Genomic DNA, 21,489 nt, shown 5'->3' on the forward strand with positions numbered 1-21,489 from the left:
ATGCCATCTCCTCTTCCATTGGATTTCAGGATGGATCACTGTCTGCCTTCCAGTCCGATGCCACTGCTATCGCTGCCGCCTGCAGCACTCCCATCGGATCCCCCTGCTCCTGCCACTGTGCCGATGAAGGTGGATGCAGCACCTGCTTCTGCCTCACAGCTACAGTCACTGATTGATCTGCAACCCAGCTCGAGGTGAGACTTCATCTCACGCCTGTGGGTGTGTTGTTGGGTGAAACGCCCTGCTTAACTCCGCAGGACAGAACAGGTAGTTGTAATTGTCTAAAGAGGCCAAAAGGGGGCAGTCAGTTACACTTAAACACATATAACTTTATTTAGTTGTCCAAACAATACAGCAAAAATTTTTGGACTTAGTTATCGGCTGAATAGGCCACACTATCTTATGCCATAAGGGCACAACCGCTTAAATTTAAAAACGGCTGCATGCCATTAACTTAAAATTCAGACTCAAAACAGACTATTTAGAAGGCAGAAGGCCTCACATATCTAACACTTGAAAAAAAAAAACAAGTTTAATTTCGACGCCTGAAGACCCATTATTTAAGACTGCAAGTAAAATTAATTAAAAAAAAAAGCACAAGGCGGATGCCTTATCTTCACTTAGGCTGAAGGCCCCACACAGTCTGATACTTGAAAGACCAGAAATTTAATTTAAAAACGGCTGAAAGCCGATTACTTAAAACTACTAAAATACTTTTTAGTAGACAGAAGGCCCAAAGCTTTATCTTTGAACAATATTTTACACAAGCTGAAGGCCCAAACAATGCAATACTTGACAAGTAAGGAACTTTCAATTTTAAAGCGGCTGAAGCCCCATTATTTGAAACCCAACTAAAAGCATACAAATTCAAACTATCGGCTGTAAGCTATTAAAATACACAATCCAACACCAATAAGAAAAGGCAGTACAGCCAACGTTTCCGGGGGTCGGTCTGCACTTGAAATTTTAACTTTCGCTTAGGGGAGACAGGTAATCGGCCTATCTATATCCGATCCCCCGGCAAGCCAACCAAGAGACAGTCAACGGATCCACCAGCAAGACGACTTGCTTTCCACCCGACCAATGCACAAGGAACTCCAAAGCCAAAACGTAAAAGGCGTAGTCACCCACAAACAAGTATGCATAAGCTGTCAAAACTACACACACATGTTGGACAGCAACAACACGGTTAGGAAGGACACTGCCTGAAGTTTACGTCAGCGGCTAGGGCAGGTAACCGGAACGCTAACGGCCACAAGGCAGAAAATTCCGCTGGTGCACTTGAACTTCAAAAAACCAAAATACAGTTAAACTCCACCGGATGGTGGCCAAACTTTCGCCAACTCGAACACTCGCTGTTGCTCACGGGAATACTCCCACACACTCCGACACTGCGTAGAGACCGCCAGCGGGCCCAGCCCCCTGCGCTGCGCGGAGATTTCCTGGCTGATCCACACCAACCGACCGACTGCCGCACATCAGCACGGAAACAGCACTAAAGTAACAGAGCAGTCTACATCACAAGCTACACACAGTTTCACGAAATCTTGCACAAGGACTAGACAATACTAACGATAGCAACTGTGCAATAACAAGGACGAATCACGAGTTGGCACACGCAGGCAACCCACAAGCGATCGCCGGCCAACATACACGTCGTCGGACACGACAACCGACCGATGCCAACCAAGGTAGTCCGTACTCAAGTGATATGTATCGACAACCGTCGGGCGAGTTATGGCTGTCAGGACCTCACTGCAGCCGCGCCCCGACTGAACTTCTGCCGCGTCCTAGGTCAAGCACCGCCACGTCCGAAATGCACTGCTAGCACCCCTCAACTCATTGGCAAATCACAACTAACCCGAACACACGACAACCGGGAAGTAATAGCAGTCCGCCGGCCGCGGTGGTCTAGCGGTTCTAGGCGCGCAGTCCGGAACCGCGCGACTGCTACGGTCGCAGGTTCGAATCCTGCCTCGGGCATGGATGTGTGTGATGTCCTTAGGTTAGTTAGGTTTAAGTAGTTCTAAGTTCTAGTGGACTGATGACCTCAGAGGTTAAGTCCCATAGTGCTCAGAGCTATTTTAATAGCAGTCCAGCAAAGATAATACGGCGGGGCATATATCGATAAGCGATGCTGCCAGTAACAGTAGTAATTGACTTAACAAAACGAGGTGGCAGTACAGTAAAAACAGAATGTGAAAAGAGAGAGAGATGGCACGAACATGAGCCACGCACCTCTCAGTGGGGAATGACCACAGTGTCCGCCCCATGCACCTGGGACATCGGGATCCCACATGATAGAACAGAAATCCGGGATACCTTCATCACAGCCAGCGAAACCAAAGCAGCTGTTTACGTCACGACAGAAGCTGCTGCCAGAGACAAAAACAGAACATCGTGTCTCAGCCACTGTCGCCAAAGCCTACTACCGGAGCAGCGTGGATCGACCGCAGCACCAGTGGTCGAGATCAGCAAGCGAACTATTTTCCTACACCATTCACGCGATAGAAAATAGTTGCATGAGATCCATTCGCCAACTGGCCTTATGAGTTGGCACACTTATGGCCAGAAGGCAGTTCGATATGCTGCCTGGATTTGTATGGACCTGCCATCCCAGCGACAACATCCACACAACTCGTCTGCTGGTAGTCGCAGATCGTCAGGAGTGATAGCTTCGGACTGTGACTCAAGAGTGTCGTGTATTGGTGGTCTGGCCTTCCTTGACAGCTTTGTCGTAATACTGTGCTGACCATTCTCTAGTAGCTTGTTCAAAAATGTTCAAATGTGTGTGAAATCTTATGGGACTTAACTGCTAAGGTCATCAGTCCCTAAGCTTACACACTACTTAACCTAAATTATCCTAAGGACAAACACACACACCCATGCCCGAGGGAGTACTCGAACCTCCGCCGGGACGAGCCGCACAGTCCATGACTGTAGCGCCTGAGACCGCGCGGCAGTAATTTGTTTCCGTGTTTTCTTTGGTGGACTTACTCGATCGAGAGACATGTGAGGAAAACATTTTATTTTGTTATTCTTCTGTTATAAAATCCGAAGTTGGATCCATACTTCGTTTCTTGCTTAAATTGGGTTTCGCTACTACTTAGTCGACATTTGCAATGTTCTCGTTTATTGGTTTTTCGCAATAAAAACAGATTGAGGAATATCGTTCGCATTTTATTTCTGCTACTGCAGATACAGCACTCACCAAGCACGACTCATGGCCCATCTTCACAGCTTTCCTTTCGCCAGAGCTTCATCCAGTTATTTCCAAACGCCACAGAAGCTCTCTCGCGAAATTTGTAGGACTAGCACTCCTGGCTGAAGTGATATTACAGAGACTTGGCTTAGGCACAGCCTGGGAGATATTTCCAAAATAAAATTTTGGGTCTGCTGTGGAGTGTGCGCTGATAATGAAACTTTCTTGCAGATTAAAAGTGTGTGCCAGGCCGAGAATCGAACTCGACAACTTGCCCTACTGCAATCAAGTGCTCACCTGCGAGTTACCCAAGCACTAACTATGACCAGAGCTCGCAGATCTATATCAGCCCATATGTCATCTCCCATCATTCAAAATTCACAGAACCACTCCTGCGAAGCTTGCATATCTACCTAGCACTCCCGGAAGGAAGGAAATTGCAGAGAAATGGCTTAGCAAAAGCCAAGGGGATGATACTGGAATGAAATTTTCACTCTGCAGCAGAGTGGGTGCTGTTATGAAACTTCCTGAGAGGTTATAATTGTGTCACAGACAAAGACGCGAAAAGTGGATCTTTGTCCTTCGTGGATAAGTAATCACCATCTGAGCTAGCCAAGCAAGGCTCGGGATCCTTCCGAACAGCTCGCTTCAGCCAGTTACTTATTTCCTAACTCATAAATTTCACAGAAAGTCTCCTGCGAAACATGCAGTACTAACAAATCTGGAAAAAAGGATATAGCAGAGAGATATCTTAGCCACATAGCCTGGGGGAATATTTCTCGAATGAAATTCAATGGACGCCTAAAACTGTGATCTAGGCCAAGACTCGAACTCGGTTTCGTGATTGGTCACATGTTACCTTACTCCGCCAAAACTCACGACTGGTCTCACTGCTTTACTTTCGTCAGGACCTCATTTTGTATCTTCCAGATCTCACAGAAAATCTCCTGAGAAACATGCAGGACTAGCACGCCTGAAAAGAAGACACTACAGCGACTTGGTCTAGCCAGAGGCTGGGGCACGTTTCCAGAATGAAATTTTCGGTCGACAGCGGACTGTGCGCTGGTATGACACTTCCTAGCACATTGAAACAGTGTGTTGAACCTATAATTGATCACGGGAGATTTAGCTTTTGTTGTGACTTGGCAAGACAGCCAAGCCACTAGGAGAGGAAGCCGGAAGGCACGCGTTTAAGCTCACGCAGGCTGGCGTGAGGTCTGGAACAGGTAAGGGAATTTATAGTAGCAAAGAACGTAAGTAACTACTGGAATACTTAACTTTAATTCATATTTGGTGAACATCGGTCTGACGATACATGTATCACAAGATAAATAGCAAATGATAATGGCGCCTTGCTAGGTCGTAGCAAATGACGTAGCTGAAGGCTAGGCTAACTATCGTCTCGGCAAATGAGAACGTAATTTGTCAGTGAACCATCGCTAGCAAAGTCGACTGTACAACTTGGGCGAGTGCTAGGAAGTCTCTCTAGACCTGCCGTGTGGCGGCGCTCGGTCTGCAATCACTGATAGTGGCGACACGCGGCTCCGACGTATACTAGCGGACCGCGGCCGATTTAAAGGCTACCACCTAGCAAGTGTGGTGTCTGGCGGTGACACCACAGCTTTCACGGTCAAGTGCTCACCAATTGAGGTACACAACCTTGACTAACTACCCATTCTCACAGCTTTACTCATGCCACTACGTCAACTCGTACTTTTCAAATCTCACAGAAGCCGTCTCACGAAACCTGCAGGACTAGCACTCCAGCGAGATAAGACAGTGCAGACACATGGTTTAGCCACAAACTGTGGAATGTTTCCAGAAAGAAATTTTTGCTACGCAGGGGAGTGTGCACCGATATAAAGCGCCTTCGTAGATTAAAACTGTGTGCTGGACCGACACCATTCCCGGGTTCTTTGCTATTTACAGGTAAGTCCTCATCTGTTGTCTTACCCCATCACAACTTATGACCGTCTTCGCAGTTTTACTTCCACAAGTACCTCATCTCCTACATTACTTCACAGAAGCTCCTTGGAAAACATGCAGAACTATACTTGTAGAAGAAACAAAATATTGCTGCTATATGGCTTACCCACAGCCTAGCAGATGTTTCCTAAATTAAATTATCTCTCTTCGGCAGGTTTTGCGCCGATGAAAAACCTACTCGGAAATAATAATTGTTTTCCGCACCGAGACTCGAAATAGTGACATTTACCTTCAGACGGCAAGTGCTCACCAGCCGAGCTATCCTAGTGCCACTCACGACCATTGCTTACAGCTTTACTTCCACCAGTATCTTACCTCAGAGCTCCCAGACTTCACAGAAGCTCTCCTGCGGAACTTACAGGTCTAACACGACTGCAAGAAAGGTTGCTGCACAGGCATAGCTTTGACACAGTTGGAGATTAATTTTAATTTTAATAAACAACAGCCTCAGTTGCAACGTTTACCTATATTTACCTACGTTTCAGTTGGGATAACCCAACCTTCTTCAGAATAAAAGTAACTACCGTTTGTCCATAGTGGACATCGTCAAGCTAAAATTACAAATACATAAATTATCGTCAGACTGTAAAAACCTATCTGAAACTGCCTCGGCCCCACTTCGCGACCGCGATGCCGCAGCCACGAGTGCTGTACTGCTGGAGAATTCTATGAAGTTTGGAAGGTACAGAATGAGATACTGGCGGGAGAAAATCTGTGAGGATGGGTCAGGAGTCGTGTTTGGTTAGCTGACTTGTTGAGCAGATGCTCGCGAAAGGCAGAAGTCCCGAAGTCGAGTCTCCGTCAGGAAGTTCTATATTATCATTTTGGAAACTCCCTCCACTCCTAGCCTATGGCATGTCTCTAAAATATCCTTTCTTACGGGACTGCTAGGTATGCAAGATGAGGTGCTGTCGGAGGTAAAGCTGTGGGGACAGGCAGTGAGTCTTGCTTGGGTAGCTCAGCTGGTGAGCACTTGCCCACACAAATCAAAAGTCGCGAGTTCGAGTGCACAGAGATTTAATCTGCAAGCAAATTTCACTGTGCCTTACTTTAACGATGCTACTTTAAAAAATTTAATTATCATTGACTTATGAAATTAGTATTTCAATCTTAGTAAACAGTGCTAAAAATGTGGATCTTTTAAAAGCAATATTGTTTCGTGATTGATATGCAAATTAACCCTTCTTTTACCCCTCAGAAAATTTCATTTACCGCTCAGGAAGTAATTACCACCCCGGCTAGGAACCATTGCCCTAAGGGCATACTGACAGCAGTAACCTTCATGTAATTGGTAGAGTACAAATTTTAAACTTATAAGTCGATTCAGTCAAATGATATGACTATTTATGTCATATGTTTTGATAATGGGAAACTAATTCATCAAAAGCAATACGGTACTTCACGTTGACCTAGAATCATGAAATTTGGCAAGAAGCAAGGTCTCACGGTACAAATTAAACAAAAAATATCTTAAAATTGTGAAAGTGCAATTATATCACACAAACAATCTTTTGCTCTTAGAATATGGATTGCATTCATAATCCTTCAAAAATGTAACAGACAAACATTAATGGATGCAAAAAAAAAAAAAAATGTAAGTTGTAGTCATGGTTCAGTAAGTAGATAAAATACATTTTATTAAAGCTTCTATATCTAACATATATAAACTTAAGTCTCTTAGTCGTTTCCTTTTGTATCTTCGGGCTAGTCATAGGAGCTACTGTATAAGTTATGATACGGTCTTGGAATTCCCGCGACCAATATCTATATCGAAAGCAGGGGAAAATCGTTGAGATTCTCGATTCCCATTATGGATGAAGTGTACAGGGTGATCGTTAATAAAACCGACGATCTGCAGGGCTGGATTCCTGACCGGAAATGGAGTAAAAGAGGTCTCATGAACATGTGTTCAATAACGGGAGGTGTGTCTGTAATGACAACAAATCGTCCCAGGATACGTTACAAAGCTGTATCCCATCCACGGCACAACAGATGTTCAAAGTGGTCACTATAGTATTGCAGGTGATAGGGACAGTAACGGCTGTCATTCAGGAAACACGTAATCGAACTTCGGCTAACACCATGCTGGTTGACCGCTAGCCTGGGGTTTGTACTAGGGTTCGTCTCAACATCCTGTAGAAACCTGCTCACCACGTCCTCTGCTTCCCTGCACGTTCGTCTGTCTCAGACGCTCCTTGATCACACAAATGCCCAAAAATGGCTTGAAATTTTGTGTGATGTGGTTGGCGTCTGTGAGGGGACGTTTTTTTGTATAGCTGTGCTGCTTGTCGTCCGTTTCCATGTGCTTGGCCGTACACAAACACCATTTCGGCTTGTTCCTGACATGAGTATCGGACCATTCTGCTGCTTACAGTACGCCGCGTCTATCACACAGCCTGCAATGCACAAAGAACGCACGGCACGTGGTTAGAGGAACTGTCATCCGTGAGCACCATCTATCACGTAAAGGATGCATATCAGGACACAAGTTCATAGGACCATTTTCCTTCCATTTCCAGTCATGAATCCGTCCCGTCCACCTTGTATATACACACCTGTATTAAGTTTGCACAGAACTCTCAGTGCACGAGTCCTACTCGCATTTGACCACTTTCTTAAAAATAATAGTATTAAAGCGTGACATTGTGGTAGACGTTACGGCTACTGATAATGCATGAACAATTTCTTTCTCGCATTGCCCACCCACCACAATCACACTTCGGACTTTATAGAACTGGTGTATGACAGTAAGAATGAGACGCATACACCTTATATAAATAAACAGCTCATTAAATCCCTTCTCCGAGTTGTAAGTGGTTCCTGCAATAGACCATAAATAGACACTCAGGAGGTTAAAACAACTGCATGGCTAACGTAACGAAAGAACTGCCTCCAAACACGTTTGTCATTTTGGTATTTGTCGCGCTTAGCATACTTATTACAGACAGTGTACGCTTATGAATAATACACAATCCATATAATGCATACGGATCAACATACCTGCTATCTATGAAGGGATCTCCCTGACATAGACACGAAGCTCCAGACAACCTAACGGATTATCATCTTTGGATTGTTTCGCCATTAACCTGAAATGACCATACGGCAATTCAGGAAAGTTAACAAGTTTTAGCCCCATCGGTTTGAAGTTCACCATTTGGTAGGTACCCTGCAAACAGGTCACAAGGTCAGACTTATTATACTCTCTACGTTATATCTTGTTAAGTGATTAAAATGAAAAACAACATACAACCACCGGACTCTGATGCAAATATTGCTGTATATTGACTTATTCACCATTACGAGTAACATAAAAATATATAACTCTGCACTGTACCTATACCTTATAAACAATGAGACGCCTGAGACGGTGCATCCTAATTACGTCCAAGATAATGAAGTATATAGTTATTACAATGGAATGAATACTCCTAGCTCCATACAGGATTTGATATTAGTCAACGTGGCCAGATGAAAATGTGTGCCCCTTCCAGGACTCGAACCTGGGATCTCTTTCTTACATGGCAGACGCTCTATCCATCTGAGCCACCGAGGACACAGAGCAAAGTGCGACTGCAGGGACTCATCTTTGGCACGCCTTACGAGAGACCCACATTCCCAACTTATTGTCCCGTACTATACTCATAGTGCCCCTGTCCATTATACTCATTACTCGCGGCTTTTTGCCGATTCCCTTATGAGTCCAGGCACTGTGCATTCGCACAGAAGAAGAAGGTCAAATGGCCGGTGAGCCTTATATATATATATATATATATATATATATATATATATATATATATATATATATATATATATATATATATATATACGAAGGAAGACGCACGCGAAGTACTCCATTTCTGTCTCACATCTTCGACACAAATCGAGTCTTCAGTTTCATATAGCATTCACGAAGCAATTGTTACCTTACGTTTCATGTTACTCCTGTTCGAAATGCATGCATATGGATTCTCAGGGAGAGGGCAGTCTTAGGATATTTTTAGTTGGTTAGTATATAAGATGCACAAATACTTTCGTAGGAAATCAAACAGCACATGGGTATGTCAGTAATATGACCGTATGCATAAGAAAAACTGGGAAAAAATACGAAAAATGACATAAAATCTTTAAAATTGGAGGGAAATCTGGTATAATTACGAAAAATTAATGTAAAATAGGTAAAAACTGAGGGAAATACGAAGAACTACGTAACATCGCGAAAACCTAGTAAAATTACGGAAATTGACTGAGAATACATAACATTAGGAAAGAATACCATGACATGAGTAGTGAGCAAAATCAATTAAACTGCGTTTCCTGGAGCAGGTGAGTAGAATGATACTAAATATACATTACTTAATAGGGGAAAGAGTTGGCTTTCTAGAGATGTGATGTCAAAGCGAAAAGGCAATATTATTCCGCACATGATCAACAGAAACTAACATCGGACCATGACTTTTGTGTGCAAAAGGAAAGTTACCAGAGGAAGCGGTAAACTGCGATAAGACTGCTACTGTTTCATCATACGCGTTTCCGGCAGCAGACGGTCATTTTATAGGACTGTTGTGCGTCATACAATTGTGGAAACCTATGTTGTTACAAAGAATCGATGTTTTCTTTGGAGTGAAAGATGGTAGTTTCATCACTTAGCAGTTTTTCGCCATAGTTTATCGTAGAGAAACTTGCAGAGAGAATGTGCGTCATGCACGGGAAATACGTCTCTTAAATTAGAATACTGACAGCGTTGCATTCCACGTGACTAACAGGTCGCAAACCGCGTGGCTCTTGCACTATAGGGTGTTTAAGTGCAGAATCGTTTACCTTTTCGAATGTGTTTATGTTCCACTATAATTTCTCTGTTTCCGATATCTTACTGGTATCGATACCAAACACCAGAACAATACTACAGAATTGACAGCACAGTCGATTTACGTAAAATGATTTGGAGGCTTACTAATTTTAAACGATCAAAACGACCATTTTACTGTCACCCTGCATTAAAAGCAGTCTTGGTTCTACAGGCACACACAAGAGTATTATTTATTAAATTTTACTACACATTGATCTTGCCAAAAGCCGAGAAGCGATTCTTCTTAGTGTTCTAACTCTCTGGGGCACTCTGGGATGCTCTCTGGGGCACTCTGGGATGAACTCTGGGCGTGTTTTTGTTGATCTCTGTTCACACTCTGATTATGTATTCTTAAGTTTCTGATCCTTTATTTCTTATTTTTTTACTTTAATGTTCACTATAAAGTTGCGAACCATCCTTATCTATCTCGTGAGATTTTTTTTTTTTAAGTCTGCCTCAACTTTACGTTTAAACTCTTATCTTTTAGATCTACTAATTAATTATTTATTATATATAATCAATCTGTGGGTTGCAGGGGTTCCGACCCCTGGGGAGGTGGGTGGGTGTTAACGCATGGCTGTGTGCGCCGGTGGAAGCGATAGCTAGCGTACAACAGACATTATTCTTGAGTTGGAGCAATAATCAGGGGTTTATTTCGTTGTAGCGATATCTTTTAAGGAAATTTTAATCTCCCATCTACACAGGGAGAGACAAAACTCGTAATAAAATCAGATGTATTACCAAATTTATGAAGTGATACATAGAATCTAAGAAACTGCACTGTTACCTTAAGGGACTTCGTATTTGGCGAGGCATTTAGTTACTTTAAGGGAATCCGAAAGTGAGAAGGCATCCCGTGACAGAGGTAGATCTTGGTATTCAGTAATAAGCCAAAAGCGAGTTTAATATTCTAGTCTTGTGATGGGTGATGTAACAAATACTAAGCTGATAAATTTTCGTCAGAGTCTTCATCTGTTCATGTAAATGTCTTATAATTTAAAATCTGCAACTTTCCGGTGTCTTCAGGTCTCTTCCACGCATACAGCCTCCTTTCATTATTGTTAAACCAAATGTTAGCTGTGATTAAATTATGCATGTGTTAAGCTCCACCAGTCGGCTTCCTCTTTCATTCCTTTCCCCTCGTCCATATTCACCTATAATTTTTCCTAATGTTCCTTTTCCTACTATTGAATTCCAGTTCCCCATCACAATTAAATTTAGGTCCCCCTTAACTATCTGAATAATGTCTGTTATCAGAAATTTCTTCAATCTCTTCATCATCTGCGGAGATAGTTGGCATGTAACCTTATACTACTTTGGAGTTTGTTGGCTTTGTGTCTGTCTTGACTACAACAGTGCTTTCACTATGGTGTTCATAATAGCTTACCCTCATTCCCATTTTCTTATTCATTATTAAATCTACTACTGCGTTACCCCTGTTTGATTCTGTATATCTTAACCTGTATTCATCTGACCCGAAGGCGTGTTCCTCCCATCACCGAACATCACCAATACCATTGTATCTAACTTACTAACCAGTTCGCTTTTTAAGTTTTCTAATGTACCTGCCCAATTAACTGATCTAACATTCCACGCTCCAATCCGTAGAATGACAACTTCTTTCTCCTGATGACGACTTCATCCTGAGTAGTCCCTGCCCAGAGAACCGAATAGGGTACTATGAGGATTGACTGAAAAGTAGTGCCTTCATCTTCGTAACTCTTCAACACTTGGCAGCATCGGTATACGGCAGGTACTGGCTTGTTTCGTAGCCTCTTCTCTACAGCTCCAGTTGCCAGGAAGTCTTAGCACTGAACAGTTGTGTTGTTACAGTGTAAAGTATGGAACCCTGCGCAGACGGTCGGTCAATGCGATTTAAGCAACGTGCAGTCATTGAATTCTTGACAGCAGAAGGTGTCACCCCAAAGGAGATTCATCAGAGAATGAAAGCAGTTTCCGTGATCGTCTTGATGTGAGTACTGTGCGTCGTTGGGAGAGTATGTTTAAAGACGTTGACGTGGGAACATCTGACCTGCGTGACAACCAAAGAGTTGGATGTCCTCTGTCAGCAACCACCGAGTTTCACAAGCAAAATGTTGACAGATTGATTCAGGACGATCGTCGTATCACTCAGAGAGAAATTGCAAGCACAATCGGCATATCACAAGAAAGTTTGGGTCACATTAATGCTTTTCTTGGCTATCGGAAGATCAGTGCGCAGTGGGTACCCCGGATTTAATACTGTAAGGTTTTCATATGTTTTCTGTCATTATAAATAATTCACCCCTGCTGTACCGGGACAAGATGAATGAGCGCGGAGCCCAAGTAGGAAATAACATCCTTGACGTTGTGTTGAATGTAATCTATGGTGCACTTCTTGGGCACTCAGTTGTGCTGCGCTGAAGCAGTCGTATTTAAGGCATAGTAACGAACAGCTGAGTTTTAAGACGTGGAGATTGGACGTTTGTGAATCCGACAGAGTTGTGTGGCATACATTATTAGGCAGATGAAAATTTGTTTGTAAACATATGCTACTGATTCTACTGCTGACAGGATTTTTTGGAAGGATTTTTCAAGGTAACCAATGGATGCTCAAGAACAAAATGTTTATTTGTCAGAACTTTGTCCCTCAGATAACTTATAACATTCATAATTGTTATTTATCTGATCTCTTTGTTTTCATTTGGTCACGAATAGCGCAACTGGTTGGAGTGTCTGTAATTTCTGTAATGAGATAACTTAGTAATTGTTAGTCTTCTTAGGCTGTATAGTTGTTTTTAGCACTAATCACAGCTTCATTTTTCAAGAACGACTTCCTTTAAAGTAAAACTCTCTTTCATCATTCTTAGTAAAGTTTTCAATATTTTGTCTGGTGTGCATTGTATCTTACGCCATACGAAGCTACAGATTGTATGTGACAAGCAGGGTTAGAGGACGTTAATAAAGCTTTAAGGAAACTGAAAAATAACAAGGCTCCCGGGACTGATAGCATTTGTGCTAAAATGTGGAGGAGCAGTCTCTTTTTGAACTTATCACTCTCATATGAGAATAGGCAAGGATGCCAGACGAATGGAATAAAGGAATATTATGTCCCATACCTTAAAAGGGCGACCGAATGGAATGTGGAAACCTCCGTGGAATCACCCTCCTGAACCTGGGTACAAGGTGTTATCTAATATTATTTTTGATCGGCTACTCCCACAGGTGGATAAAGAAATTGGAATATACCAAAGTGGATTTCGACGAAGAAGGGCAACAATAGACCAGATTTTCAAACTATGCCAAATTTTGGAGAAAACTGTTGAATATAGAATTGGAGCACGTCACCTCTTTATTGACTTTAAGGCTGCATACGACAGCGTCAATAGAAACCGCATTTTAGCATATGCAGATGATGAGACATCATAGCACAGACAGAACCGGCACTGAAAAAGCTTTTACAGCCTTAATTCAGGCAAGTAAGAAGATGGGTCTCACACTTTCAGTGTTAATGGATACACGTTTGATAGAGTTGATAGCTTCAGTTATCTTGGTTCCACAGTCACTTGCTTTCATGACTTCTCAAGTGAAATTATGATTAGGCTGATATAATCAAATAAGGCATATTTCGCCTTGATTAATTTATTCCTGTCAGCACTCCTTAGACGCCCATTAAAACTCACTATTTACAAAACCCTAGTAAGACCAGTTCTGACTCACGCTTCGGAAACCGATGCAAGGCTGATCGACGGATTTGAGAGGAAAGTTGAAACATCTGACTTTCAATAATCACTAGAAAAGGATGGCCCTGACTAACAGTAACCCATACCTTTCATGAATCACTTACCTCACAAAAATCTTCGTTACTCAAACTACTGCAATACAGCGAGCGCCAATACTGCCAGCTAAATAAAAGATTCTAACTACTGAAGGTACAAACTACTGATAGGCATAGTTAGCAAGTGAAATATTTTGATGGAGAACAAACAATGTATTTACCCTAATAGTGTTCAGAAGTCATATATATATATATATATATATATATATATATATATATATATATATATATATATATAAGTTCGTGACATCCAGTCTTACAAATTTCCTTTTTCTGACGGACACACGTCCAGGTCATCCGCTCTCAAAACTCTGGCATCTCACTCCCCACATCCACCACTGCTGGCGGCCCACTTCCAGCTGCGCAACGCTACGCGCTGTTCACATCCAAGTGCCCACTACTACAATAGCGAATATTCCAACAATGCCAACCAGCCACAGACTGCACACAGCACAGTCAGTGATTTTCATACAGAGTGCTAAGTGGCGTTACCAACATAAAAACCTAAACAGCCCACTTACAAAGTTTTGAGGAGAATGATTGGCCCTGTGTATGAGAGAGAACAATGGAGGAAACGGTACAATACAGAATTGTGTACTATATATGCCGATTCTCCTGTAACAATAATCATACGGTCAAGAAGGATAAGATTGGGAGCTCATGTGGTACGAATGAAGGAGTCTGAGGTGATAATGAAGGAGGAGAAAGAGGGCGAGGTCGACATCGAGCAAGATGGCTAGATGGAGAGGAAGAAGACCTATGGAAACTTGGATGCACAATCTGGAGGAGGGTGGCATGTGGCCGTGATGGATGGCGGAAGCTCGTTGGGAAGGCCAAGGTTCATCCTGGACAGTAGCGCCACAGAAGAAGAAGAAGAAGAAGAAGAAACTACCTGCGCGATTAAGGAATCTAACATTCAACTCTCCAATCCGTAGCACGCCATTTTTTTTTCTCCTGATGACGACATCCTCCTGAGTAATCCCCGCCTGGAGCCCTGAATGGGGGACTATGTTACCTGCGGAATATTCTACTAACTTCATCATCATTTAACCATACAGCATAGCTTCATGTCCTTATTAAAAATTACAGCTGTGGTTTCCCCTTGCATTCAGCCATTTGTAGAGTCAGTAAGGCACAACGCCAATTGTCCAGACTGTTGGTCCTGCTACTACTGAAGAGGGCGCAGTCCTCGTTAACAGCAATGATTATGTGCAACCACCAGGTCGATCACTTCTCTTTACACTGTCCAAGGTATTTGACCGAGTTACACCAAGATTAATCCTTGTCAGCAGTAGTGAGTTAGCTGTTGGGGAACTTGAGCTTGGTAGCGAATAGAATTTTTTGACACTTGTTAGGATTGTTTCGCCCTCCACACAGAGCACTGGAAGATTTTGTCCAGATGACTGTAGCTGCCTATCCAGAGAGCTTAGGTTGTGATAGAGGTTGAATAGCGCAGTATCATCGCCGTATAGGGCAGTTTCACCCTCCATCTACTTGGGTATATCGTTTGTGTGGATGGAGCACAGCCCAGATCGCAGTACTGAACTGGAGATCCTATGGCACTCACAATCGGTCTCAACGGGACCTGTGGTTTATGCACCTTTGGGAGTCCTTAAAGTCTGGGTGGATAAGCTTCCGCAGTGCAGAAATGGCAACTAATAGGCAAAAGAGGAAATTCGTTGGCCTACAGAAAGGCAGAGGTGAAACATCTGTCGCTGGGAACTCTCGAACTGTGTTCTCCTGCACAATAGGTGGCCAGATATCTCGCCTGCTTGCTGCAACCACACAGCGGCAGAGCGGACAGTTACGTTAAAAACTCGGCGCATTTTATTGAAAAACTGAGGGAGATTAACGTCAGCCCAAGTGATATTCTTGTGAGCTCCGATGTAATGTCTTTGTTTACCATGGGGCCTGTAAACGAAGCTATTTCATATATAGCAGATATTTTTACGACTGACATAGTGGCTTTATTTAAACACTGTGTGACGACAACTTATTTCCAGTACAACAATGAGTTTTACGAACAGATCGACGGGGTGGCGATGGGAAGCCCTCCCAGCCCAGCTGTTGCCAATTTATTTATGGAGATCTTCGAACAGCGAACGCTGCAGACTGCCAGTAAAAAGCCTGTTAAATGGTACCGCTATGTTGATGACACATTTGTAGTGTGGACGCATGGTGAAGAAGAGTTGGATGTCTTCTTGGTGCATCTGAACAGCATTAACCCGAAGGTACAGTTTACGATGGAGAAAGAGAGCAACGGTCAATGCAATTTCCTGGATGTGTCGGTAATTAAACTGGTGGATGGGACTCTGGGCCACAAGGTGTAAAGAAAGAACACTCACACGGATCAATACCTCCACAAGGAATCTAACCATCATCCTAGGCAAGAAAGAAGAGTCATTAAAACCTTGGTGGACAGAGCCAACAAAATCTGCGAGCCGACTTACTTACAAGATGAACTGAATCACCTACGATCAGCCTTCATCAAAAACGGATATACCAGCAAGGAAGTTGATCGAGCCCTCCATCAAAGAAGAAAAGAAGCCAGAAGTCCAGAGCAACAACGGTCACCTACTGGAAAAGTTTTCCTACCGTTTATTAATAAGGTTACGGACCGCGTCGGGAAAGTTCGGGCCAAGTATGGGAACGAAACAACCTTTAGACCCACCAAGACGATTAAGGAATATTTAAGAACTGCAAAAGACGCCCGACATCCCCTAGCAACACCTGGGGTATACAAAATTCCATGCAGTTGTGATCAAGTATATACTGGAACAACGAAAAGAAGTGTAAACACCCGCTTAGCCGAACATAAAAGAAACTGTCGCTTAGGGCACATCGAAAAATCGGCCGTAGCTGAGCATGTTTTTCGAGATGAGAGCGAAGCGTCCTAGCACGAACATCCCATTATCATACGCGCATGTATAGAGAAGCAATAGAAATTCACAAACACCATAACAATTTTAATAGAAAAGAGGAAGTTTTAAAGTTGGACAAAATATGGATGTCGACGTTGCACCAGCAGAATGACAATCGATTACTCTTAATCGAGAATGATGACGCCTTCCAAAGATACGCATACCGTCGGCATCACGTGACGAATGGTGGTGCCCTCCATGCGCTCTAGAAATGCGAGAGTACTTGGAGCCTCAGTGGCAGTAGCCGGACTACCTCAGAAGATGTCTCCCGCAGATGGAGACGAAACGTCAGGTGGAAATTTTATACATCGACCACGGCCTCTCAGCCCGGAAGGTTTAACTGAAGACAATACCGGCCGTGAAAGCCTACATTGTATGATTAAACGCCTTTGCGGGGAGGAAGTGTCAGTTTTGGTTCGGCGACTGGAGGGACTGCGCAAGAAGAAAGCACAACAACTGTGTACGCTTACTTTCCTGCTATGCTGCCGGGACACCACAACAGTGGCGAAGTTTCTGAAGGCGAGAAGGTTTCACTCGGCGCAAGCGCACCGTATTTACAACCGCATGGAACTAGCGATGCTACGGGAACGAAATCACGATACGCGGCGAGAACTAGCGGAAATCAGCAGTAAGCTGTTACATCTCCATTTATATATCAGTAACATAATGCAGTGTTATGACTGGAATAAGGTGGACTGTCTAACGTTCAGGACCATGGAGCTCAGTGCAGAAATGGCAACTAATAGGCAAAAGAGGAAATTCGTTGGCCTGCAGAAAGGCAGAGGTGAAACATCAGTCGCTGGCAACTCTCGAATTGTGATTAACATGTCTGGGAGAGAATTAACAAAAGAGGAACATTCAGTTCTGTCGAAAGGAGGCAGCTTTGCAGTCACACCACTAAAGGTTCCTACGGAGGACATTATAGCAAATGTGGAGGCAGGAATCAGTTTGTTATCATCACATTCCGCGGATGAAAAAGGTAAGAAATTAAGGAGATGGGACGTAGGTAGGTTGAAGGAACCAGAGATTGTTGAGACTTTCAGACGGAGCATTAAGCAACAATTGACTAGAACAGGGGAAAGCAGTAGAAGCCGAATGGGTAGCTTTGTGAGGTGAAATAGTGAAGGCAGTAGAGGATCATACTGCTAAAAACACATGGCTTAATAGAAATCCTTGGCCAATACAAGAGATACTGGCTGTAACGGATTAAAGAAGAAAATATAAAAATGCCGTGAATGAAGCAGGCAAAAGGAAATACAAATGTCCAAAAAATGAAATTGGCAAGAAGTGCAAAATGTCTAAGGAAAAATGTAAGGATTTAGAAGCATATTTCATGAGACGGCTAGAAACGATTACAGGAAAATTGAAGAGGCCTTTGGAGAAAAGAGAAGCAGATTTGTGAACGTCAAGAGTTCAGTTGGAAAACCAGTCCTAAGCAAGGAATAGAAAGCTGAAAGATGGATGGAAAAGATAGACGGTCTATACAAGGGAGATGAACTGGAAGGCAATATTGTACGAATGGAAAAGAGGGCAGATAAAGATGAGACGGGAGACGATACTGCAACAAAAATTCCACAGAGCGCTGAAAGATCTAACTCGAAACAAGGCTCCAGGAGCATACGACGTTTCATCAGAATTACTAAGAGCCTTGGGAGAGCTAGCCAAGACAAAACTCTTTCATCTGGTGTATGCCCTCTGACTTAAAGAAATTAAGCATTCCAAATTCAAAGAAAGAAGGAGCCGACAAGTGTGAATATCAGTCTGGTACGTCATGATTGCAGAAATTAACACGAAGTCCTTACGCGGCAATGGAAAAACGTAGAAGCCGACCTCGAGGAAGATCAGTTTGGGTTCCGGAGAAATGTAGGATGACGCGACGTAGTACTAACCCTACGACTTATCTTAGAAGATAGGTTAAGGAAAGGCTAACAAACGTTTACAGCATTAGCAATATAGAATGCTTTTTACAATGTTAACTATAATACTGTCTTTGGAATTCTGAAGGTAGCAATGTTAAAATACAGAGCGAAAGGCTATTTATAACTTACACACTAACCAGACGGCAATTATAAGAGTCGTGGGGCACGAAAGGGAATCAGTGTCTGAGAAGTGAGTGGGACAGGATTGCAGCCTATCGCTAATGTTATTCAAACTGTGCATTGTGATAGCACTAAAGGAAACAAAAGGAAAGCTTGGAATAGGAATTAAAAGTTTGATTTAGGCCGATGATATTGTAATTCTGTCAGCGACAGCAAAGGACTTAGAAGAGCAACTGAACAGAACGGAAGTGTCTCGGAAGGAGGATACAAGATGAACATCAAGAAAAGAAAAACAAGAATAATGGAATCCAATCGAATTAAATCAGGTGACGCTGCGGAAATTATATTAGGAAAGGATATACTTAAAGTTGTATATGTGTTTTGTTATTTTACCCAAGTAGAGAGAACATAAAATGTAGGCTGCCAGTGACAAAGAAGCGTTTCTGAAGAAAATAAATTTGTTAACACCAAGTACAGGTGAATGAATGAGTGTCAGAATGTGTTAACTGTCATATGCATGTGTGAGTACAATGTATATATTGTGTGAATGTGTGAGCGAATGGGAAAAAAATAAAAAATAAAAAATAAAAAAATAAAAAATAAAAAATAATAAAAAATAAAATAAAAATAAAAAATAAAAAATGAGAAATAAAAAAATTACCACACAGCTAGTGTATTTTTAAATCATTTAAAAGCAGAAAAAAATATGACAACCAAAAAGCTACTGTTTTAATTATTGAAGGCGTAGCCGCATGGCTTGAACTTCTATCTTCAGACTAGGCAATCACGAGGCAGACAAAACCCCTGGCACCGCCGGGAATCGAACCCGGGACCCCGAGCGCAGGAAGCGAGAACGCTACCGCAAGACCACGAGCTGCGGATATCGACGAGTGACCGGATAGAAGTCTTCGACTCGCGCTGTGATTTTACGTATCCAGAATTTCTCCTGTGCGCGGCAGCATCTCTTGCTAAGGTATGATGTTGGAAGTTGTTTGCTTCGCGCATCGATCTTTTCACATATACGTGCAATTCCGCAAGCTTTTGATAGACGTAGTACTGCTATTACACTGACGGAAAATAAATCGCGACACCAAAAAATGGTTAATGTAGAGTAATGAAATTTCGAAAATACCGGGTGATGAAAAAGTCAGTATAAATTTGAAAACCGAATAAATCACGGAATAATGTAGATAGAGAGGTACAAATTGACGCACATGCTTGGAATGGCATGTGGTTTTATTAGAACCAAAAAAATACAAATGTTCAAAAAATGTCCGACAGATGGCGCTTCATCTGATCAGAATAGCAATAATTAGCATAACAAAGTAAGACAAAGCAAAGACGATGTTCTTTACAGGAAATACTCAATATGTCCACCATCATTCCTCAACAATAGCTGTAGTCGAGGAATAATGTTGTGAACAGCACTGTAAAGCATGTCCGGAGTTATGGTGAGGCATTGGCGTCGGATGTTGTCTTTCAGCATCCCTAGAGATGTCGGTCGATCACGATACACTTGCGACTTCAGGTAGCCCCAAAGCCAATAATTGTATGGACTGAGGTCTGGGTACCTGGGGGGCCAAGCATGACTAAAGTGGCGGCTGAGCACACGATCGTCACCAAACGACGCGCGCAAGAGATCTGTCACGCGTCTAGCAATATGGGGTGGAGCGCCATCCTGCATAAACATCGGACGTTCCAGCAGGTGTTTATCAGCCAGGGTGGGGATGATGCGATTCTGTAACATATCGGGGTACCTCTCACCCGTCTCAGTAGCAGCTCCTTTTATACACGATTGTCATTCGCAGTCACTGACGTTTTGCTGTCCAGCGCCATCTGTCGGACATTTTGTGAACTTTGTTTTTTTTTCCTCTCTAGTAAAAACTCATGTCATTCCAAGCATGTGTGTCAATTTTTACCTCTCGATCTATATTATTCCGTGGTTTATTAAGTTTTCAAATTTATACTGACTTCTTGACCACACAGTAGATTTGTCTAGGCAACATATATAAGTGATTCACATTACTAGATCATAGGTCGATGTAAGCACGAGATAAGCCATTGAGAATGTGAGATGTTGGTACGCTAATACCCTATATAACCTCTAGAAAGCTGAATGCAAACATGCAAGCGTGCATGGATTGTATTGTACAATCGCTGGATGTCAGTTTATGGGCTGGAGATCTATGCCTGTTGCCCTTGGGCGATAATTACAGGGATGGTTAACGATGGTGTGAATGACGCTGGAGTTGTCGTCTGAAGATGTCTCCTTTGTGCTCGATTGGAGACAGATCTTGTAATTGTGTCGGATGAGGCAAATTGTCTATACACTGAAGAGCATGTTGGGTTTACAACAGCGATACGTGGGCGAGTGTGATCCTGTTGGGAAACATTCTTTGGTATGCTGTTCTTGATTGGCGGCACAACAGGTCTTGTCACTAGATTGACGAACAAATTTGCAGTCAGAGTGCGTGGAATATCCAAGAGAGTATTTCTGCTGTCATACGAAATCGGATTCCAAACCATTAGAGCAGGTGTAGGTCCTGTGTCTTTAGCGCGCAGGCTGGTTGGTTGCAGGCCCTCAACTGGCCTCCTTGAACCGAAACATGGCCCTCACTGATACCGAGACAGAACCAGCTTTCATCAGAAAATACAATAGGCCTCCACTCTGCCGT

General features: G+C 42.9%; 1 protein-coding gene across 1 annotated transcript in view; it reads right to left on the reverse strand.

The window, feature by feature from the left end:
* The window catches only part of LOC124594049, a 151,165-nt gene that overhangs the window by 83,490 nt on the left and 46,186 nt on the right, over nt 1-21,489 (reverse strand). Inside the window, exon 4 of the mRNA XM_047132399.1 lies at nt 8,189-8,357. Coding sequence (XP_046988355.1) covers nt 8,196-8,357 — 162 coding nt within the window. The 3' untranslated portion in view covers nt 8,189-8,195. The remainder of the gene's footprint in view (nt 1-8,188; nt 8,358-21,489) is intronic.

This window comes from Schistocerca americana, chromosome 2, assembly GCF_021461395.2.
Source record: "Schistocerca americana isolate TAMUIC-IGC-003095 chromosome 2, iqSchAmer2.1, whole genome shotgun sequence".
Taxonomy (NCBI): Eukaryota; Metazoa; Arthropoda; class Insecta; order Orthoptera; family Acrididae; genus Schistocerca; species Schistocerca americana.